Genomic DNA, 24,657 nt, shown 5'->3' with positions numbered 1-24,657 from the left:
TTATTCCAAGGTCAAAGTCACTTAGATCATATTTCTTCCCCATTCTGATGTTTGGTCTGAACAACAACTGAACCTCTTGACCGTGTCTGCATGTTTTTATGCTGAGTTGCTGCCACATGATTGGTTGACTAGATATTTGCAGTAATGAGCAGGTGTATCTAATGAAGTGGCGACTGAGTGTATAGCAATACAGATTATATTTTCTGTAATGTAATCGCTCCAGGGAGAACACAAAGCAGCAGAGCACAAGAACAAGTCCTTCAGCCCACAATGTTACGCCAAATTAATTAAGCTAATCATGCACAATTAAACTAATCTCTCCTGCCTACATCACAAACGAGAGAAAATCTGCAGATTCTGGAGATCTGAGCTACACACACAAAATGCTAGAGGAACTCAGCAGGCCAGGCAGTATCTAGGAAAAGAGTACGGTCAACGTTTCGGCCCAAAACCCTTTGGCAGTCTTGCTGAAGGGTTTCGGCGTGATATGTCGACTGTATTCTTTTCCAAGATGTTGCCTGGCCTGCTGAGTTCCTCCAGCATTTTGTGTGTGTTTCTCCTGCCCACCCATAATGTCCACAGTCTTCCATTTTCATGACATTCTCAGGTCTACCTATCAGCCTCCTGAATGCCTCTATCATACTTGCCACAATTACCACCTCTGGCAGTGAATTCCAGGCATCCACCACTCTGTGAAAGACTTGCCCTGCACATCTCCTTTCAACTTATTTCTCACCTTAAATGAATGCTCTTAGTATTCAACCCTGGGAAAAGAAACCAGCACTGTCTAGTCCATCCATGCTTGTCATAATCTTATAAAATGTTGCCAGGTCTCTCTCCTCTCAGCCTCTGTTTCTCCAGAAAAAGTGACCCTAGTTCGTCCAACCTCTCCTTGTACCCTCTCCAAAATCTCCACCGTTTTCATGTAATGAGGCAAACAGGACCAAATTCAATACTCCTGATGTAGCCTAACTGGAGTTTTACAAAACTAACATAACCTCCTGATTCTGAAACTCGGTTCCTCGACTCATAAGGGCAATCATGCCATAGTCCTTCTTTGCCACCCTTTCAAAATGCACATATCAGGATGCTTCTGTTGAATACAGCTCAGCATTTAACACCATCATTCCCTCAAAACTAATCAATAAGCTCCAAGGCCGAGGTCTCGACACCTCCTTGTGCAATTGGATCCTCAATTTCCTCACTTGCAGACCCCAGTCAATTCAGATTGGCAACAGCATTTCCTCTACAATCTCCATTAGCACAGGCGCACCACTAGGCTGTGTGCTCAGCCCCCTGCTCTACTCACTGAACACTTATGACTGTAAGGCTAAGCATAGCTCCAATGCCATATTTAAGTTTGCTGATGACGGCCACTGTCATAGGCTGAATCAAATGTGGTGACGAATCAGCATATAGGAGGGAGGTTGAAAATCTGGTTGAATGGTGCCACAACAACAACCTCTCACTCAATGTCAGCAAAACCAAAGAGCTGATTATTGACTACAGGAGGAAGAAGCCAGGATTCCATGAGTCAGTCCTCATTGGAGATGAAGAGAGCCAGTAACTTAAATTCTCTGGTGTTATCATTTGAGGGGATTTGTCCTGGTCACAGCATAGGTGCCATTAAAAAGAAGGCACAGCAGCACCTCTACTTTCTTAGAAGTTGGCGTAGATTTGACATGTCACCTAAACTTTGACAAACTTACACAGATGAACAGTGGAGAGTATCCTGACTTGTTGCATTGTATGGGAACACCAATGCCCAAGAATGGAAAAGCCTACAAGAAGTAGTGATACAGCCCAGTCCACCAAGAAAGCAGAATCCATCATCAATAACCCCAACCTCCAGCACCCTGGGCATGCCCTTTTCTCACTGTTACCATCAGGTAGGTGGTACAGAAGCCTGAAGGCACACACTCAGTGATACATGAACAGCTTCTTCCCCTCTGCCAACAGATTCCTAAATGGACATTGAACCCTTGGACACTACCTCACTATTTTAATATATATTATTTCTGTTTTTGCATGATTTTTAATCTATTCAATATATGTATACTGTAATCGAATTAGTTATTTATTATTATTTTAGTTTGTTTTTTTCTCTTCTATATTATGTATTGCATTGAACTGCTGCTAAGTTAACAAATTTCATGACGCATGCCAGTGATAATAAACCTGATTCTGATTCTGACCATCCAGGCCATGCTCTCGTATTGTTGATGCCATCAGGAAGGAGGTACAGGAGTCTCAGGTCCCACACTACCAGGTTCAGGAGCAGTTACTTCCCTTCACCATCAGGCTCATGGATAACTTCACTCACCTCAACACTAGAGTGATTCCACAATGTATGGACTCTACACACATATTCTCAATATTATTTACTTACCTATTTTATTTTTTTTTCTCAGCTCAAGCTGGTAAACAAGAGGTCCGGGCATAGCCAAGCATGCTCATTTCTCAATTGCTAGGAACTTTCAGATTATTCTAGTGGTGTTTAGTATTGTGGCTTTCTGAAGATTTACATAGATATGACTGTACTTTATACTTTATTGTCGCCAAACAATTGTTACTAGAATGTACAATTATCACAGCGATATTTGATTCTGCGCTTCGCGCTCCCTGGAGTACAAATCAATAGTAAATATTAAAAATTTAAATTATAAATCATAAATAGAAAATAGAAAAGGGAAAGTAAGGTAGTGCAAAAAAAAACGAGAGGCAGGTCCATATATTTGGAGGGTACGGCCCAGATCCGGGTCAGGATCCGTTCAGAAATCTTGTCACAGTTGGGAATAAGCTGTTCCCAAATCTGGCTGTATGAGTCTTCAAGCTCCTGAGCTTTCTCCCGGAGGGAAGAGGGACAAAAAGTGAGTTGGCTGGGTGGGTCATGTCCTGTGTAGTCCTAATTGTTTAATAATATTGTGTAGTGACTTTGGGATGATACCAGTTGTAGCTATTACTATCCGGACAATGTTCATGTTCCATAGTCTTTCAATTTCCTTTTTTAATTCAGCATATTTCTGGTGTTTTTCACATTGATTTCTGTAAGTTATGCGTGTTTGCAATGGCTATATCTATTAAGTTGTTTTTGCTTGTTTTATTTTATCTGGTTTATTGATATGGATTGTCCTTTCTGTAATAACTGATCAGTCATAATTTGTGGTATTCTGATTAAAAACTGGATCAGGGTTGTATTTATAGTAAGGTATGATTTCATATATGAGTTTGTATTTTAAAGAAAGCTTTTGCTGAATGATGTTTGCCACTTGATTATTGTTATTATTGTGTTACCACAGTTTGTCTTTTGTACATTTGTTGTTTGTCAGCCTCTGTCTGTATTTTTTTCACTGATTCTACTGTATTTCTTTGTTTTACTGTGCAGGTCCATAAGAAAATGAATCTCGGGGTAGCATATTGTGACATAGTATATGTACTTCCATAATAAATTTACTTTGAACTTTGAACTGTGTAGCCACTTTCAACCCTTAAAGCATGAACTCCAATTTATTTTCCAAGTAACTACTTAATTTCTCTCTTTCTTTCAAATGGGAATCCAGATCTTATCAAATTCTCTTGCTAAATCAAAAAAAAAAATCCTGAACTAGCCAGCGTTTCTGCAAATCATTTTAAATATGTGTTCTCTGGCTACAACTCCACCTCCATTGCCCATTAACTTTCAGCTTGCGAATATAATTGCAATAAGGAAATCAGGTAATAATTTAACTTCCTTATTCAATAGGAAAACAAAAGTCTGTGTGAGTCATTTCATGTGTCAGACATCTTCTACATCAGAAATGAAACAGTCACTTCAGTTTACAGTAAATGGAATATATTTCCCAATGACCTTCCTTAGGTTTAGTTCTGCTGTTGCAATCACTAACATGTCATTAAGAAAACTTAACTGCAGTTCACTTAAAATGCTGTTTGACATTTAAGATCCATCCTGTTTGTGTGTTAATTGCTTTGTAATTCATATTGAAACTATCTTTCTCATTTCTAAGGATAGCAAAACATTACGGCAGAGAAAGAAATTGTAGACGAATGGGTGTACGAACTATATGGTATCCAATAGATTACTTCCCACTTACTCAGTTACACTTAAACTGGTGATCTACTGCAGGCTTAAGAGCTTTGGACGTTTTATGACTTATAATAAAGTTGTTGGAACACATAAAATAAAGGCCAATCATTACAATTAAATGAACTGCAGCACAAAAACGAACAAATTTAAATAAAATTACCTCAATGCACAGGAGCTAACTTGCCACATTGAAACAGAGATTTCCCGGGTGTTAACAATGGATCTCTGGTGTCAAGTCATTGAGGCTTCTTTTCAGAGGAATGAAACCATTCTGTTTGCGTTTTCTTCATAACTGAGTTGTTGGAGAAGTGGACAGAATGGGTTGGGGTTTTAATGTTTGGGAGAGTGTGCGGGTGTTGGGGGGAGCGGATAGTGTTTAGAGACAGATAGTGAGGAAGAAAAGGAAATTTAGAAGACAAGGATAGGAGGTGGAGGGGAGTAAACAAAATGCATCAGAACGAAATACAACAGCAGCGAGAGTATCAGTGAATGCTACTAATTACCATCAGATTAGACCAGCTCTTGCACAGGTTGTCCCATTAGCTCAGCAACATCTACAAAAAGTTTCTACCTCTTTAAATGTACACAGTTAAAACGCACGCACATAACTTAAACATTGAAACAGAGAAACATAGAAAACCTACAGCACCATACAGGCCCTTCGGCCCACAAAGCTGTGCCAAACATGTACCTATTTTAGAAAATACCTGGGGTTACCCATAGCCCTCTATCTCTCTAAGCTCCATGTACCTACCCAAGCATTACTTAAAGGACTCTATCGTATCCACCTCCACCACCATTGCTGGCCGCCCATTCCACACACTGACCACTCTCTGGTAAAAAACTTACCCCTGACATCTCCTCTACTTTTCTTACCCTAAATTGCACTCCATCACAATCAGGTAAAAGTTTATTCACTCTGCATGTGCCAGAACTGAGAGATAGTTCATCAGAGTGTGGCTGCCCCTTGACCCTGTTACTCCCTCTTCACCAGCCCAGCCTTTCTCTCGGACTGGCCATTACCTCTGCCCGGTCCCTCTCAAAGTACAGCCCTTCCCTCCGAATGTCCCTTCCACTAACCTGGTCTCTCCCTCTGCAACGGGACTCACCAGTCCTCTGACAGTTCACTGGTTTACATCGGCTGCTACCCAGCGCGCCAGGCAAGAGATGAGTGGATAAGGCCCGCAGCCCCTCTGGTAGAGTGGTCCATCAGACAGGAGAGAGGGACAGAGCGCTGAGGCGGCAGGTGAGCATCGCAGACCCAGGGCAGGGGGCAGATCCAGCTCCATCCCACATCATGGTCCACACCAACACCACCCCAGGACATTAGTGAACCACCTGGACTTTCCTGACCACTTGAACCAATAACGCCTCCAAGGCTGCTCGCTTGCTGAGAATATCGGCTGGACACAGCACTGTAGCAGAATCCTTCTCCACAGATGTTGCCCGATCTGTTGGATATCTCCACTGGCACAACCCACCCTCCGTGCTGATGTATGCGCTGAGCGGCCCCAGACCGACCCACTGAGCCTCACCGTTTACCGGGGTCCCGGAGTCTCTGTGAGTCCAGCGCGGCCCACCGGCAAAGCGGAAGCCGCGAGCGGCCGCGACTGGGAGCCGGTTTTGGACTGAAAACAGCCGACGAGCCAGGGTCATTCCACGCTGCATGATGAACGGTACGCTACTAGTCCGGTAAACTCACACCGCCCTGGGAGGAATGAGAAACGCAAAAAAGATTTCCGGAAGAGGAGGGGCCACAGAGCAAACTTCACCCTCCGGGAGAGGGGAACTCCGCTCTTGAGACATAGAGGAAAAGAGCGAGAGTATGTTCCGGGTAAGAGACACCTTCGCCAACTACTGAGGTGGCCGGATCTCACCCTTTCTCCTGAGTGACCCGTGTTTCACTCACGGTGCCATCCCCCACTCCCGGCGGGTAACAGTTCTACCCCCTCAAAGACCCCACCCACGAGAGGACCGGAGAGACCACGCTCCCAGTGGGACGTTTGTCTCCCAAGGGAAGGGTGGCTCACTCTCAATTCCAGGGTAGGGTCTCTCCCCCTCTCTCCTGAGAGTGTCTCTCTCTCTCCCCCCGAGATAGGGCTTCTCACGCTTTCCACCTCCGGAAGAGAGAGACAAAGGGAACAAACGTGGGTTGGGGGGGGGGGTGGTTGAGAGACTCACAACCCTGGTGGGGTGGGGGGGGGTGAGCTGGGGGAGGGGAGAGAGAGAGAGAGAGAGAGATTGAGACCCAATGCCCATGGGAAAGAATGAGACCTGCACTCTTGGGGTTGAGAAGGAGAGAGTGATCCTATTCACAGGAATGAGGAAGAGAGAAAGACCTTAATGCTGAGGGAGAGATATTCCACCCTTGGGAGACAGAGAGAATGAGAAAGATACCCTTTTCTGGGAGAGGAAGAGAGAGAGCCACCACCTCTGGGAAGAGAGACTCCATTCCTGCCAGAGGGACAGATCCCATGGAGAGGGAGACTCCACTCGCAGAGGTGAAAATTAGGGAAGGGAGAGAGAGACCATCTCCAGGAGTAACCTACATGAGAGTGAAGGGGAAGGGAGAGTTGCCAATTCTGGGAGAGACCTCAGCCAGCGAAAGGGGATGCCCCTATAACTGGGAGAGAAAGAGAGAACCCACTTCTAGGAAGGATCTCTTCTCCTGGAGAGAGACACCACCTCCAGAAGAGGGAAGGGGGTTAGACCGAGAGGGAGAAAGAGAAACCCCACCCACAGGAGAAAGATTATTTTAAAAATTTTATTATTGACTTTACTCATGATAAATATATATACACACACAGTAAGAAACATAGCAATGACATAGTGTAAACTTGAAAAGGGAGAGAAAAATATCACAGACATAGCAATTGTGACCTTGGGGTAATGCCACTTCCATTGTTGGAGGGCTTTCTCATTCAACTCTGCCCCTCCGTGAAGGACCCTAGACTGTGGTCCTTTCACACAAAGCCTCAGCACTGGCTGCATCTCTCAGTACGTACACTGTGTGGACTGTGAATGTCTGCAGAAGTCTCTTACAGCATCTTGTTGTGCTGTAAGACCAACAGGCTTCCGGCAGACTAGAGAATGTCGTTCACCGAGCTGATGGGCTTCCAGCAGCACTGGATGCCTGTCTCGATGTCTGTTCCTGGTATCAGAGAGTTCTCTGTTTCACAGCTGCTGGGGATGAACTGGGGCAACGGTGACTCTTGTTGGCCTCTATCGCCAAACCCCATTAGCAAATCCAGAACCAGTAAAGAGGTGGGTGACCATTTCTCCCAACCACAGCTATTCGAAGGGCAGCGTACACTGAGGGTGATAGGTCACCTGTCGAGGAAGGCTGTGACAGGGAGAGCACCTCTCACTGTCAGCCAAGAGAGGTCTTAATGCTTGTTGGTCAGAACTGGTGATGACGCATTTGACCAGATGATTTGGACTGTTTGCTTAGGGAACAAACCCACCGAATCCCTCCAGGTCTGGAGTACATTCCACACTAGCCACTGATGGACTTGTGGTTAGCAGTGCTTTCATGGAAGAACCTTCCACGAAGGACAGGTAGTGTGGCAAATTCTGATCAACTGGGGCATTGAACGGTAGGATGACCAGGCCTATCTTCTACAACAGCAGAGTAGCAACACTTGGGGTCCATGCGCTTTGGGTCCACACGCCACCTGATACAGCCACACATGAAGTTGGTCATCAGGATGAGGGCAATGTTTGGTACACTTTTGCCCCCATTCTCAGGGGACTTAGGCATCGTAGCCCATTGGACCTTCTCCAACTTGGATTCCCAGATAAACTGGAAGACATCTCAGGTGATTACTGAGGCAGAGATGTGAAGAACAGGCCACACTGCAGCAAATACAGCAGCCCTGGGAGCATATCACACCTGATGACGATGTTTTTCCCAGTTATTGACAGAGATTTCCCAGATATTTGCACAAACCCAAATTTTCATGTTAATTTCATGATCCACTCCAGCCAATTTTTGGCACACAGTTCAGCTCCTCTGAGCCAGATCCCCAGCTCCTTCGTCTAGTTGACTCTGGCCCTGGTGCTAACTCAGAACGGGTCGCAGACGCTTGATCCGTCTGCAAACTGACCCGAGATCAGAGCAGAAGGTGGCGACATCATCCGTCGTGCACAGGGCGGTTTTGAATTGTGCGCCTTCTCTGCCAGGCAACATCAACCTTCTTCGGCTCTCATCCTTCCTGATGGATTCAGCAAGCAGTGCAATGCAACATACAAACCAGACAAGGGAGAGTAGGCATCACAGTCTTGATCGGGGAAGTGTATGTTTCCCACACATTGATTTGGACAGCACTATGGATATCTATGTAGAGCTGTTGGATCCTGTTGCCAGTTCCTTCAATGAACCCCGTTTTAGTACATCCATTATGTGCATGGGGGATATCCAGTAGAAGGCCTTTTCCTGTTCTAAAATGATCAGGCAGGTGTCCACCCTTCTCTCTTGGTGACAGTGTCAAAGATTTTCCTGTATAAGCTCAGTCTGGGTGGATCGCCTGCCCCTGGGCAGACTTGAACTAGTTGGCCTTGGACAGGATCTTATAATCCACATTCAACAATGAAATGGATGTCCAATTCCTAATGTCCTTCTTCTCTCCCTTCTGCTTATTGAGAGTTAAAGATGCCCTTCTTCATGGAGACTGGCATGCCACTAGCCAGAAGCAGGGTGTTAATACACTTCCAGTTGGTCTGGGCCCATCCAGTCCCACAAAGCAGAGCTTAGCTAAGCCAGTAAGCCATCACTTCCAGGAGTTTTGGTCCAGTCAAGGGAATGGATGGAACCTGTCAGCTCCTGCCTGTCGGGGGCTAATCCAGACTCTCCCATTTACTGCCGCCTAGTTCTGGAAGGCCCTGCTGTCTGTATTCTAACTGTCATACAGACTGGTATAAAAGGTCCATAGTATATCTGTCAGTGAGGATGTTACTGAGCTGTCTTCTCTGTTAACACTGTAGATCACTTAGATCCCTCTGTGAAGCTTTCAGAAGTATGAACACATCTTATCCTGTGCCATGGAGTGGACCTGGATCTGCAGATGATCTAGGAGGATTCGGAGGCAAAGAGCATGCTGCTACCCTGGAGGAGAGAGAGGGAATCGCCACCTGTGGGAGAAAGAAGCACGGATCCAGGGGACAGGGACCCCAACCCTGAAGAGGGAAAGAGACCCCACACCCTAGGAGAGAGGGGAGAAGATTGTAAGAAATGCAACTAATGAGGGGGAGACAGCAAGAGCAGGACAGAGACCAACATATCTGCAGGTTCCCTCCCCTCCCTTCCTCTCCGTGCCTCCTCCACCTTTTTGAGGCATCACTTGTTGAAGATGTCCTCGATGCTGGGGAGATATTGCCCGTGGTGCAGCTGGCTGAGTTTGCAACCCTTGGCAGCTTTTTCCAATCTTGTGCAGTTACCCCTCCACACCAGACGGTGATGCACCCAGTTAGGATGTTCTCCATGGTACATCTGTAGAAATTTGATAGATTTGTGGTGTCATACCAAATCTCCTCAAACTCCTAATGAAATATAGCCCCTGATGTGCCTTATTTGTGATTGCATCATATGTTGGGCCCAGGATAAATTTTCAGAGATGCTGATACCCAGCTGGAACTTCAACTTCCTCACAGACAGGACCCAGGCTATAAAAATAGGGGACAAGCTCTCCTCTACAATCACTCTGAGCACCGGTGCCCCACAAGGCTGTGTACTCAGTCCCCTGCTGTACTCACTTTACACCCATGATTGTGTAGCCAAGCTTCCATCGAACTCAATACATAAGTTTGCTGATGACACCACAATTGTAGGCCGTATCTCGGGTAATGATGAGTTTGAGTATAGAGAGGAAATTAAGAACCTGGTGGCATGGTGCGAAGACAGTAACCTATCCCTCAACGTCAGCAAGACAAAGGAATTGGTTGTTGACTTCAGAAGGAGTAGCAGACCACATGACCCAATTTATATCACTGATGCGCAAGTAGAACAGGTCAAAAGCTTTTAAGTTCCTCGGAGTCAATATCACAAATGACTTGATCCAACCAAGCAGAGTCCCCTGCCAAGAAGGCCCACCAGCCCCTTTACTTCCTGAGAAAGCTAAAGAAATTTGGCCCGTCCCCTAAAATGCTCACTATTTTTTGTAGATGCACAGTAGAAAGCATTCTTCTGGGGTGCATCACAACCTGGTATGGAAGTTGCCCCGTCCAAGACCGGAAGAAGCTGCAGAAAATCGTGAGCACAGCACAGCACATCACACAAACCAATCTTCCGTCCTTGGACTCACTTTACACCGCACGCTGTCGGAGCAGTGCTGCCAGGATAATCAAGGACATGACCCACCCTGCCAACACACTTTTCGTCCCTCTTCCCTCTGGGAGAAGGCTCAGGAGCTTGAAGACTCGTACGGTCAGATTTGGGAACAACTTCTTTCCAACTGTGATAAGACTGCTGAATGGATCCTGACCCGGATCTGGGCCGTACCCTCCAAATATCTGAACCTGCCTTTCGTTTTTTTTTGCACTACCTTACTTTCCCTTTTCTATTTTCTATTTATGATTTATAATTTAAATTTTTTATATTTACTCTCGATTTGTAATCCAGGGAGTGCGAAGCGCAGAATCAAATATCGCCATGATGATTTACGCTCTAGTATCAATTGTTTGGCGCAATAAAATAAAGTAAAATTGAAACTACTCACCCTGTGAACAGATGGTTGAAAGAGCAAGCCTCTGGATATGCAGCGTGGCTGGAGAATGGCTGGGTTTTGAGCTGGTCTATTTAAGACAAAAGGTCCTGATGAAATGGTCTGCTTGTTCGTCCATCATTGACGTCAATGAGGACCTCGACACCATTATGATGGTGCCGAGACTAGCGCATGATTTGAACTTAAGTGAGGGAGAGTTGCCCAGCGTCAGCCTCACTTTCTCTTCCCAATTCCCATCTGGATCCAGTGGCAAGGCAGAGTTTAGATGGCTGGAAGTGGGACTAGGCGCAGTGGATGACCGGGACGTCTTCTGTGTCTTGTCCTGCTCTACACATTCCACGACGCTTGCAGAGACCACCTTCTTGACCGTTGGACCTTCCATTGGTCTCGTCCACTCAATCCGCCGGAGTCTGTCTTCACATGCTGGGATAGACAACTCCCTATCTCACCCAGGGTTTGAGACCCGTCGGCTACCCTCACCTGGTTCAACCGGCTTGTCGAAGCCGTTGCCCGGGGTGTGGCCGCTGTTGCATGCAAACAGCTACGAGGAGCCTCAGGTGAGAGCTGAGTGCCAGGTGGGGACCAAAGGTGGACTAACCACCCTGAAAAGGACGCGACATGTTCCCCCACCAGAGGTGCTACCCCTCCCTGACACCCCATACACCTCAGACATTAGCCCTATTTCTCTCTCCACAGATGCTGCCTGACCTGCTGAGTGTTTCTTACTTCTAGTATTTGCTTCACTTCATGCTTTTCCGCTTGTTACCTCTGCTACTTTATGAATTTTTGTACCTTTAAGACTTCCATTATTTTGTTCCCCTCATGCTGTAGGGGAACTTATTTTCTTGTTGTCTCCATTTCATGCTTGAGGCTTGAGAAAGTCATTCACTAGGGCGGGGTTCCAGACTTTTCAGCTGTGACTGGAGACAGCTAAGGCTCAAAAATACTAAGATGATACTAAGATAGGTGGCGTTGTGGATAATGAAGTAGGTTTTCAAAGCTTGCAGAGAGATTTAGGCCAGTTAGAAGAGTGGGCTGAAAGATGGCAGATGAAGTTTAATGCTGATAAATGTGAGGTGCTACATTTTGGTAGGACTAATCAAAATAGGACATACATGGTAAATGGTAGAGCATTGAAGAATGCAGTAGAACAGAGGGATCTAGTAATAATGATGCATATTTCCCTGAAGGTGGAATCTCATGTGGATAGGGTGGTGAAGAAAGCTTTTGGTATGCTGGCCTTTATAAATCATAGGATTGAGTATAGGAGTTGGGATGTAATGTTGAAATTGTACAAGGCATTGGTGAGGCAAAATCTGGAATATTGTGTACAGTTCTGGTCACCGAATTATAGGAAAGATGTTAACAAAATGGAGAGAGTACAGAGAAGATTTACTAGAATGTTACCTGGGTTTCAGCACCTAAGTTACAGAGAAAGATTGAACAAGTTAGGTCTTTATTCTTTGGAGTGTAGAAGGTTAAGGGGGGATTTGGTAGAGGTGTTTAAAATTATTAGGGGAATAGATAGAGTTGACATGAATAGGCTTTTTCCATTGAGAGTAGGGGAGATTCAAACAAGAGGACATGAGTTGAGAGTTAGGGGCAAAAGTTTAGGGGTAACATGAGGGGGAACTTCTTTACTCAGAGAGTGGTGGCTGTGTGGAATGAGCTTCCGGTAGAAGTGGTGGAGGCAGGGTCTATGTTGTCATTTAAAGTTAAATTGAACAGGTATATGGACAGGAGAGGAATGGAGGGTTATGGGTTGAGTGCAGGTCGGTGAGAGTAATGCGTTCGGCACGGACTAGAAGGGCTGAGATGGCCTGTTTCCGTGCTGTAATTGTTATATGGTTATATGGAAAACTGAGGAAACAGGGATAGGTTTATGTCATTTGATCTGTCAAATCTGCCCACCATCTGTTCCTGACTGATGTGACCCAGGCCTCGACTCCCTTCCTTGCCAGTTACCAAGACTTCAACAACCTCTTTAAATACTTCCAGAGATCTCACCTCCACCAGCTTCATTGTTAGAAAATTCTAGAAATTTATCAGCTCTGGCAACAAGAAATTTCATGACACCTCAGTTTTAAACAACGTTATTCTGTAACGATGCCACTTGTTTGGGATTCGCTGACCAGCAACACAGAAATGTACAGCACAGAAACAGGCCCTTCAGCCCATTGTGCTCAGTCTGGCCATCAGGTACCTACCTATACTAAACCCACTTCTGAGTACTTGGTCCACAGCTGTCTGTGCCTGGGTAATTCAGCTGCTGCTCTAGGTACTCCTTAAATAGTGAGAGTGCCTTATTCTATAGTAGTGGTGCAATTATGCATGTCAAATATGATGTTCTCCAAAGTGCCTATTGACTTAATGGAGAATGCCTGTGCGTGACTTTATTTAACATGGGGAGGTGGATAGATGGACAGCCACCACATAGGCCCTGACAGATCGTGGTCCGGTCCCAGTGGCAAGATGAATGTTGACCCTTTGTCGCTACAGGCTTCCTCTGCCATCACTGCCACTGTGATGTGCCGTCATCTTCCGCCAGCTCCACTGTTGAGGCTTCGGTTGGAACACATTTTGCCTGGAACCTCCCCCCTGAACTTACCGCTATGGGAAACCCCAGCAGAAGCTACGTTCCTGACTGCATCGCTCCCGGGATCTCAGGAACGCATAAGCCCCTCCACTCCGACAAAGTGCGGATCCACCATCCCCTCGGGCTGAAGGGTCCACATTGCATCCACACTCTGTGTTGCAAAGTTCTTCCTCAGATGCCCTCTGTACTCTGATTCAGTGACCCAGAGTTCCTGATGTTGAGCCATCAACCTGAAACATGAACTGTTTTTCTCCATCCACAGACGCTGCCTGACCTACTGAGTTCCTCCTCCACCATCTACCATCACTACTGATTCCAGTCTTACCTGACAACACCCAGCTCAGTGATTCCTCATTTGGTGGTCTCCTTTGCCATCTTCTGGACAAGGTTATTCTGCCAGCACCAGGTGTGGTTCCTCAGGGTGAGACTGTGGGAAGTAGCAGCGCCTCGGAGGAGATGTGTAAATATCCTTGTTCAACTGGCCTGGACAGTCCTGGCTTTAGAAGGAGGGGGTTTCATTGAAACAGACACTACTGGCAATTCAGGCCACTGAGATCATTTTCTCGGTGGGGGGGTGGGGGACGGTGTTGAACTGCAGCCAATCAGTGAACGGGAGCATGAGAAGAAGAGGTGATTTCAGACAGGTCATGATTGAAGATTAAAAAAGCAGCAATTCATCACAGTTTTCAGAGTTTGAACTGAGGAAGAGCAGTGAACAGGATTCATTAGCAAGGGTGAATAAAAGTAAGGCATGGGCAAGTGAAGTGACCATTGTTGGAGCGGGCCAGTGTTCGAGTGGGTAGGCTTTGGCTTTGGCTCATCAGCTTAGGTTATTTACCACCACCAGCCTCATTGTTAGAAAATTCTAGAAATTTATCAGCTCTGGCAACAAGAAATTTCATGACACCTGACTATTAAACAACGTTATCCTGTAACGATGCCACTTGTCTGGGATTCTCTGACCAGAAACACAGAGGGATACAGCACAGAAACAGGCCCTTCAGCCCATTGTGCTCAGTCTGGCCATCAGGTACCTATCTATACTAATCCCATTTCTGAGTATTTGGTATTAGGTTAGTTATTTCTTCATTCTTCACTCCTCATCTGTTAGGGTACAGTCAAAGTGTTATGTTCTTTGTTAGGGATTAGGGAATTCCAGTGGACCTACAGACTCCCAGATACCCGCATCTGCGCCAGGTGCGTCGAGCTGCAGCTCGTCAGAGACATGTTGAGGAACTGGAGCTGCAACTCGATGACCTTCGCCTCGTACAGGAGAGTGAGGAAGTGATAGACAGGAGCTACAGGGAGTTAGTCACCCCTAGGTTGCAGGAGGCAAGACAGGGTGACTGCCAATAGAAGGAAAAGAAATGGCAGCCAGTACCAGCTCTGCTGGACATTTCCCCCCAATAATAAGTATACCGTTTTGGATACTGTTGAGGGTGTCAACCTGCTGGGGGGGAGCCACAGTGACCAGGTCTCTGGCTTGTGGCTCAGTAGAGAAGAGAGGTGAAGGAGACTGCAGTAGTAATAGGAGATTCCACAGAGGAATGGAGATGGGATTCTGTGGACGTGATAGAGACATCCGGATGGTATGTTGCCTCCCAGATGCGAGGGTCAGGGATCTGTCAGATTGGGTCCATGGCATACTTATTACCCCTCAACCATAAGGCTCTTGAACCGGAGGGGATCATTTTAATCAATTTTCACTTGCCTCATCACTGAACTGTTCCCACGAACTATGGTCTCACTTTCAGGGACTCTTCATCTCATGTTCATTGAGTCATAGTAAAGTACAGCACAGAATCAGGCCCTTTGGCCCATCCAGACTGTGCTGAGCCACTTACACTGCCTTCTCCCATTGACCACGAACCTCCAAACCCTGAATAGCCATCCAAACTTCTCTTAAACATTGAAATTGAATTTGCATGCACCACTTGCACTGGCAGCTCGTTCCACACCCTCACCACCCTCTGAGTGAAGAAATATCCCCTCATGTTCCCCTTAAATTTTTCACATTTTACCATTAACCCGTGACATCTGCTTGTAGTCCTATCCAACCTCAGTGTGAAAAACCTGCTTACATTTACCCTATCTATACCCCCCATAATTTTGTATACCTCTATCAAATCTCCTCTCAATCTTCTATGTTCCAAGGAATAAAATCCTAATCTGTTCAATCTTTCCATAGAACTCAGGTCCTCCAAATGATACATCATCCTTGTAAATTTTCTCCATACCGTTTCAACCTTTTTTACATCTTTCTTGTAGGTAGGTGATCAAAACTGCACACAATACACCAAATTAGGCCTTACCTGTGTCTTTTACAACTTCAACATAACATCTCATCTCCTGTACTCGATGTTCAGGTATCCATTGCTTATTTATTTATTATTTTTTTCTTTCTTTTGTATTGCAGTTTGTTGTCTTTTGTAACTGCTTGTTTGTTCGTCTTGTTGCGTGCATTTAAATTTGATCAGAGGGACAAATTATTCCCAGTGTGTAGTGAGTACAGGCAATGTATGGCCAGAGGAAATGATGGGTGTGTAATATTCTAATCTCAATGTTTAAACCCCTTTATTGGATTGCAGAGAAATCTTCTAATCTCATGTAAAGTCAACAAAGCATAAAAACACCTTTCTGAGTCTATGCCAATGAGCTAGTACCCATTTCCATCGCACAATACTCCCCCACAGAGTCTATCACCCACCTACATATGAGGGTCACTCTAGCCACCAACCTGCAGGTCTTTGAGATGCAGTAGCAGCTGGGAAAGCCACAGTGACCACAGGGATATGGACATGTCCCTGAGGAAGGAGATAAGAATTGTGATGATGTGTTAAAGGATTACAGGTTACTGCTGAGATTGTACTGGGTGCTCTGTGTGCACTTGTGCTCACCTAACGATAACAATGTTGTCATTACTTTGGAAAACTGCAGAGAAAGTTCACGAGTATGGTACCAGGACTGGAGAACCTGGGTCATAAGGAGAGGGTGATCTGGCTGGGACTGTTTCCCCTGGAGACAATGAAGCTGAGGGATGATATTATAGCGGTTCATAAAATAACGAAGAGCACAGATGGGGTGAATATCTACAGTCATAATGTTATACAGCACAGAAACCGAACTTGTGGCCCGAAAGCCTTCTAATTTAAAAGGAGGAGGAGAAGATGGTGGTGCGACGCAGCGTACGCGGCCACTCCAGTGAATGTTATCTGTCAAGAAGGGTGCTGTGCACAATCCTAATTTGATGGAGACAGACATGAGAGAATGGAGGAACATTTGGTGAAATTTCTGAAATGCCTTTTTCACTGCTGCTGCTACTGTGTGATCCTGAATCTCCGAAGGAGAAGGCCCCGAGTCCTTGGCTTTGCTTGTTGCTCGGCGGCCAGGACAGAGTCGAAGCGCTCGGCAGAGATGGTGCTTGGTGCTCGGTGTTGAAGGGCTGGTCAGAGGCTTGAAGTTTTCGGATGGTCTTGGTGTCGGCTGTGGTCCGGTGCTTCCAATGCATCGACAGTTGTCGGTGCTTGGAGATTTATGGCAGAGAGAGTTTCTCCCTTCTGCCGCCTGCTATCGGGACTGTCGGGAGTCAATCGGAACTTTGAGACTTTTTTTTACCGTTCCCATGGTCTGCTCTTTATCAAATTATGGTATTGTTTTGCACTGCTGTAACTATATATTATAATTATGTGGTCTTGTTAGTGTTAGTCTTTGGTTTGTCCTGTTTTTTTTTTTGTGATATCACTCCAGAGGAACATTGTATCATTTCTTAATGCATGCATGCATTTCTAAATGACAATAAACGAGGACTGAGTATCCTCATAATCTAAGTTTCTCCCATTTTCTCAGAAGTGGTTTTCCCATGCACATGCCAATATTGATCATGCATATCTCGTGTACTGAAAACAGCAGTAGTTTATTATTGGAGGAAGATGTTAATGTGTCATAGAACGTAGAACAACAGTAGAATTGATCTTTCCTCAATAACGCTCATTGGCTGAGTGTTCTACATTGCAACCACACACCATATGGGAGAATTCTTCCTCAGATGCCTTCCAATATTTCTCTGTACTCTGATTCAGTGATGCTGAGTTCCTGATGTAAAGCCATCAACCTGAAACATTAATTCTTTTCCTCCCTGCACAGATGCTGCCTGACCTATTGAAAACCTCCTCCAACATCTACCTTCACTGCTGATTCCAGTCCGCCCGGCAATGGCCAGCACAGCAATTTCTCACTTGGTGGTCTCCATCTCCACCTCCTGGACAACATTATCCCTGCAGCACCAGGCATGGTGTGTACAGGGTGAGACTCACAAAGAGAGAATCAGTAAATCACACTACCACAATGTTTGTGTTTCAGAGTGCTGAGTTAATATTTCGTCTGACAGGGGATCTAGATCCAGGGCTCACTGTGTCAAAAGGAAAGCTCAGTCATTCAGGACAGAGTAGAGAAGGAATCTCTTCAGCTGGGACTGTGCAGGATCAGTCCTGGAGAACATTCAGACAGGGAATGGTCGACTGCAGGGCTATGGGGTGAGTGTGAGGATGTATTGCCAAGGAAGGAGATAAGAATTGTGATGTCATGTTACAAGTGTACAGGTCACTGCTGTCATCACACTGCATGTTCTGCATGCACTTTGGTTGCCTGGCGATAGGTGCCACATAAAGACAATACAAATATCTCTGCAAGGAATTCTGTAATTTCTTCCAACAGGATCTGAGACTGCACTTGGGCAGGACTGGGGATATATCGACTTTATTACCATCAATACTTGATTTTTCAAAGGTAGGGGGGAAATTTAAGGTGAGAGGGGAAACATTTCATGGTGATCTAAGGGACAAATTATTCCCAGAGTGTAGTGAGTATAGGCAATGAATGGCCAGAGGAAGAGATGGGTGTGTACAATTACTTTCCAAAGAGATTTGGTCAGGTACATGGGTAGGAGAGTTGAGAGGGATATGAGGCAAATGCAGGCAAAAGGGAATTGTACAATCAGATCTCCAGGCTTCCAAATCTCCCTGTTCTCTCCTGACCAGCTGCCTATTGCCCATCCTGCCCACCCTTCACCCAACCCAACAGCAGGCCTCCCATATCATCCAGTTCACCTGTCACCCAGACTACAGTGGGTTTGCTCCCCCATTAACACGAATGTAACATTCTAGTCTCAATATTTAAACCCCTTTATCAGCTGAGATGTGGAAACATCCCTGTTCAACTGACTTTAGAAGGAGGGGATTTCATTTGAACAGATACTTCCAGCATTTCTGGATGTGGAGTCACCATTTCCTCTGGGACGGGATCTAGACCAGGACCTCACTGTCTCAAAAAGATGGCTCAGCCATTCCGAATCAAAATCAGGTTTATTATCACTGACGTATGTCTTGAAATGTGCTACTTCATGGCAGCAGTACAGTAAAATACAAAAATAAACTATAAATTATAATAAGAAATTTGAAATATAGAGTACATATATGAGTAATAGGAAGTGCAGAAAGAGATAAAGAATTGTATAGCAGTGTTCATGGGTTCATTGTCCATCCAGAAATCTGATAGTGGAGGGGGAGAAACCCTTCCTAAAGTGTTGAGTGTGTGTCGTTAGGCTTCTGTACCTCCTCTCTGATGGTGGCAATGGGAATACTGAACATAGAACAGTACTGCACAGGAATTAAATCAGTAATCAAATGGCTAATTAAACTAATCTTCTCAGCCTACACAATCTCCATATCCTTCCATTTTTACAAATTCATATGAATATCAAAATGTCTCTTAAAGTCTGTAAAATTTCTTCCTCTATCATCACCCACGTAGCACATTCTAGACACTCGCAACTCTGTGTAAAACAAAATCCTTCTCACATCTCCTTTGAAACCACCCTTCCACCTTAAATGTATGCCCTCTGCTATTAGACATTTCACCCCGGAGGAAAAGATTGTGTTTTATCCTATCTACGGCTCTCATGTTCATATAAATCTCTTTATCAGATCTCCTCTCAGCCTCTGTTACTCCAGAGGAAACATCTCGAGTTTGTCCACCTTCTCATTATAGCACATGGCCTCTAATCCAGACCCTGGTAAACCTGCCCTGCACCCTCTCCAAAACCTCAATATCCTTCCTATAATGGGGTGACCAGAGCTGGATGCAATACTCCAGATGCAGCCTAACTGGAGTTTTATAAAGCTGCAACATGTAACTTGCCCTGTTCCGATTTAATACTCCCTTGCATGATACATACTTATCCTTATTTATATGTCTTAAAACTTAAGGAGTCGTTGTCACAGTCCCTTACTGTACACCCACTGAAAGGTCAGTCAACTGACCAGGCTTTTATCCAACACCAGGTCCAGTATAGCCCCACCTCTACACACGCTTCAAACTATCCGTCCCATCATATCTCGTACCTTGCTCCTGCTTGTTTTCGCTGGCTCTGGCATCTACCTTCCTCTTCGCCCCTCTGCTTTCTGACCTGGTGTGCTGATTTCCATTCCCCTGCCATACTAGTTCAAACCCTCCCGAGTAGCATTTGCGAACCTTCCCACTAAGATATTGGTTCCCTTCCAGTTTAGCTGCATGCTATCCGTCTTGTATGGGTCACCCCGCCCCAGAAAAGGTTCCAATGAGTCAAGAATTGAATCCTTGCCCCCTGCACCAGTTCTTCAGCCACTCAATCATGTACATCATCCTGTTCCTACTATGACTAGCATGAGGTACTGGGAATAATACAGATATTACTACCATGGAGGTCCTGCTCCTCAGCCTCTTTCCTAATTCCCTATACTCTCTGCACAGACCCTTTCGACCTATGCCATTGGCACCAATGTGCACCACCACCTCTGGCTGCTAGCACTTCCCCTGAAGAACATTCGACAGCTGTTCTGAGACATTCTGGACCCCAGCACTTGGGAGGCAACACACCATCCTGGTGTCTCTTTTACAGCCACAGAACCTCCTGTCCATCATTACTGAGTTTCCTAACATGATCACTCTACCTGACTTTACCCTTCCCCGCTGAGCCTCGGTGCCACTGGCTTGACAGCTGCACTGTGCCCTGAAGGGTCACTTGCTCTCCCAGCAGGACTTTGAGGGGGATACCAGTTGCCGAGGGGAATGGGCACAGGGGAACCCTCCACTGACTGCTTACTCCCCTTACTTCACCCAATTACTATCTAAAGCCTGCACTCTGGGTGTGACCACCTCAGTAAAAGTTTCATCTATGAAGTTTTCCATTTCTCAGGTGGTCCTGAGCACATCCAGCTCCAGCTCCAGGTCCTTGACCTTGTGAGTTTGAAGTTGAAGTTGGTGCACTTCTCACAGATGGAGTCATCAGGGAGATGAGCCATCACTGTTAGGTACCTTGCAATTCCACATCTTACAGGAGGAGCTTTCCACTGCCTTAGCTACCATTCTGCCTACACTTGTTATACGTTTGGCTCTAATTTATAAATCTTTAGCTCTACAATCAAATAAATGTTTCCTAAAGACTCAGCCCCCTTTCCTTCCGCCTGCTCTCGCCGAAGCCTGTTGAGCTAAAGCCTCCCACTCTAACCCTGGTCCACTCTAACAAAGGCCGCTCCCATGTGTCCACTCTGCTTAAACCTAACTTATTTTTATTGACCCTTGTTAAGTTGCTATTACCTAAGCAATCTCCTGCTCCATAGACAAGTCCTATTCACGTAGGAAGACTAGTGTGTAAAGTCCACAAGGAAGAGTCTCCAACTCACTCCGTAATCTCCATTCCACAGACAAGTATACCTGGGTTGTGGGGGTCCTTAATGAATGGATGCCACCTTTATGAGGCACGTGGGAGGCTAGTGCCCATGAAGGAGCTGGCAGAGTCGGCAACCCTCTACAGCTTCTTATAAATCCTGCGTGGTGTCCGTTCCTAACAGACGGTGATACAACCACTCAGAATGCTCTTGACGGTACATATGTAGAGCCTTTGGTGACATACCAAATCTCGCCAAATTCTGAATGAAATATAGCTACTGTCATCTAACTGCATCCCACAATAGCTCTTCTGAGACCCAGGAACTTCGCCAGTTCACCTGTCCACTGCTGCCCAATCAATGAGGACTCGTGTGTGCTCTCCAGCCTGACCCTTCCTGAAGTTCACTATCAGATAGTTTATCTAAATGACGATGAGTGATCGTTGTGACACCGCCCAACCACCTGACATTCTGCCAATGACAGTTGTGTCACCGATGAATTTATAGATGGTCGTTGAAGTGCCATGGGTTAGAACGGCAGGCTGAGCACACATCCTCGAGTTGCTCCTTCTTTGGAGTAGGGGCCTCAGGCTCCTGCATTTTCAGTTACTTTTAACCCAGTGCGGTGCCCAAACTTGCTTTTCATTCGAAGGAAAATGCACTTGCAAGCTGAGTCTGCAGTCTGAAACCACTGCTTTGGATTATTGATAGATTTTTAAACGTTGCTTACTGAATGTCCTCAAGGACAGAGAAGGAATTTCTTCAGGTGGGTGATGTCTGTGCAGGATCCGTGCTGGAGAACATTCATACAGGGAGTGGTCCTCTCCAAGGATATTGGGTGAGTGTGAGTCTGTGTCACTGGGGAAGGAGATAGGAATTGTCACGTCATGTTATGTCACTGCTGAGATCACATTTATCACCTAGCGACAGCGGTGTTGTCATTACACTTGAAAAGGTGTGGATAAAGTTCACAAGGGCGTTGCCTTAACTGGAGGGCTGGGCACTTTTAGGTTGTTATGTAGATTCTGGGTAGGCTGTTTTCCTGGAGTGAAGGAAGCTGAGGAGTGACCATGTAGAAGTTTATAAAATCATGAGGGGTATAGGGAGGGTGAATAGTCACAGTCTATTTCCCAGAGTATTGTGATACTTCAGCAAACTCATCCCCAGATTCCTAGTCCTGGGAACCAGCTCCTCTCTTTGCAACAGGATATTTGATTTCCTGACCAACAGACTGCAATCCGTAACAATAGGCAGCAACCACTCTGCTACGATTATTTTCACCACTGGTGCCCTACAAGGCTGTGTTCTCAGCTCCCTGCACACTTACAACTGTGTGGCTAGATTCAGCCCTAACTCCACCTACAAGATTGTAGATGATGCCACAGTGGATGGCTGAATCTCAAAATAATGTTGAGAGGAAGGAGATAGAGAGCCTAGTGACATGGTGTTCTGACAATAATCTTTCCTCCAATGTGAACAAAACTGAAGGGTTGGTCATTGACTTCAGGAAGGAAAGGTAGTGTGGTTGTGCTGCTGCATATGCTCCTGTTTACATCAATGGTGCTGAGACTGAAAGGATGAAGAGCTTCAAGTTCATAGCAGTGGACATCACCAATAGCCTGTCCAGGTCGGACCACATAGCCACCATGGCCTAGAAAGCTCACCAGAATCTCTACTTCCCTAGGAGGCTACAGAAATTTGGCAGTCTCTTCACCAGTTTTTATCAAGACACCATTGAAAGGATCCTATTCAATTGCATCACGGCTTGGCATGAGAATTGCTCTGCCCATGACCTCAATAAACTGCAGAGAGTTGTGGACACACTCAGCACATCAGTCAAACCAGCCTCCCTTGCATGGACTCTGTCTACACTTTTCACTGCATTGGTCAAGCAGCCAACTTAACCAAAGCCCACCCGCCCCATACATTCTCTCCTTTCCCTCCTTCCAACTGGCAGAAGATACAAAAGTCTGAAGGAATATAGCACAGGTCTGAAGAACAGTTTCTGTCCCACTGTAAAAAGGCTATCAAGTGGTTCACTGGTGCATAAGAATTGGCTCTTGACAGGGAAATTTACCTCATTTTGACCTCTGTCCTTATTGTCTACCTGCACTGCACATTCTTGTAACTGTAGCATGTTATTCTGCACCCTGATTTTGTTTCTCCTTGTACTGCCTCATTGCATTGTTGAATTGAATGGATCTGTATGAATGGTTTGCAAAACCATTTTTTTCACTGTACCTCGATATCTGATCAACCAATTTATTAATTTACTAGACTGATGATTGAAAATATTTCTTCCCCACCACCAGCCTATCACAGGCTTATCCTCCCCCTTCCTCCTCCTCATCTGCAACCTCAATTTTATTCTCTGTCAGTCTCAGTTCTGAAGAGGGGTCTTTGACACGCTTGCTCTATATTTCCAGCAGGGAGGGGCTTTGGCCCAATGAGGTTAAACTATCATCCATCTATTTACACTAATGCAATTTTTAAAATAATCTCCCCATATTTTCACCAGTTGCCCCCAGTACCTTTCATTTTACAGCAGCCACTTAACCTGTCAGTCCTCACATCTTTGGGATGTGGAAGGAGCACCCGGGGAAATCCATGCGAAGCTTGCTAACTCCAAAGGGAGAGCACCCAAGGTCAGGTTCAAACCCAGGACTCTGCAGTGACATAGGCGAGGTGGAATTACAATGGCACTCAGGGGCGACTCCTTCATGTTCATCCGCGGAGACAGCTTAATGTCTCTTCTTTTCCTTTTCCAGGTGGATGGGGTTCTGTTGAAGACCCTGACCTGGAGTTACACTCAGTCTTCGGTTCTTTGTGCTGGTGGGACCCACTCCCAGGGCCTCACAACAAGACGATTTTGGTATCCCAAGGACACATCCTAGAAGACGAGCACGCCTTCGGGGTTCGGAGGTTTCGTGACCCCATGGACAGGCTGATTCTAGGCTGGTGTTGCTGACTGAAGCGTTGCAGGGGAGAACAGAACATCGGGAGCAGTGGACCAGCTATCGGAGCTCTGTACTCAGCAAATATCTATCTCTCTCCTTCTTCCTCTCCTCCTTCTCCCTCTACTCCTCCCTCTCCCTCTCGCTCTCCCCTCCCCCCCCCTCCCCCTCCCTCTCCCCCTACCTCTTTCCCCTCCCCCTCCCTCTCCCCCTCCCTGTCCCCTCTCCTTCCCCCTCAGGAGAGTTTGTTGCTGATTCTCCGGTCAGAGAATCTGGGAAAAAAGCAGTGTGACAGCCTTTTAATCAGTAAATTGTTTTGTTATGTCTTGCCTCTCCATGTAAAGGGGGGGCATTTCTTTTTCCTTTTATTAGGGGGAGAGAGAGACTGTGGAATGTCAAATTGTCAGATGTATGATTAGTTTTTGTTGTCCTGCAGATCATGGTCTCTCTTGAGGGCTTTGCTGTTGCTTGCTGGTGGGTGGAGGGGCTGTTGCTTTTTTTCCGGAAATAAGTGGGGGTGGGGGAGTGTCGTTGCTTTGCTGCTGCTTGTGTGTGGGGCTTTGTGGTTCCAACGTTTTTACTGTCACTCATTCTTTGGGGC

At 45.8% G+C, this 24,657-nt stretch overlaps 1 protein-coding gene and 1 long non-coding RNA gene across 3 annotated transcripts in view; one reads left to right on the top strand and one right to left on the bottom strand.

Moving 5' to 3' along the window:
- LOC140192797 (protein FAM162B-like) overlaps positions 1-5,820 on the bottom strand; it is an 18,607-nt gene extending 12,787 nt beyond the window's left edge. The window contains exon 1 of the mRNA XM_072250275.1: positions 5,620-5,820. Within this exon, the coding sequence (XP_072106376.1) occupies positions 5,620-5,752 (133 nt within the window). The 5' untranslated portion in view covers positions 5,753-5,820. The remainder of the gene's footprint in view (positions 1-5,619) is intronic.
- On the top strand, positions 5,344-24,657 carry LOC140192798 (uncharacterized). Of its 2 annotated transcripts, XR_011884456.1 has the most exons (4): positions 5,344-5,918; positions 13,662-13,805; positions 17,543-17,701; positions 23,871-24,657. It is a non-coding gene; the product is annotated as an uncharacterized lncRNA (long non-coding RNA). The 2 variants fall into 2 exon arrangements; XR_011884457.1 differs by lacking the exon at positions 23,871-24,657 and having other exon boundaries at positions 17,543-17,796.

Source organism: Mobula birostris, unplaced genomic scaffold, assembly GCF_030028105.1.
Source record: "Mobula birostris isolate sMobBir1 unplaced genomic scaffold, sMobBir1.hap1 scaffold_267, whole genome shotgun sequence".
NCBI lineage: Eukaryota > Metazoa > Chordata > Chondrichthyes > Myliobatiformes > Myliobatidae > Mobula > Mobula birostris.
This window is presented reverse-complemented; position numbering and strand designations above follow the sequence as displayed.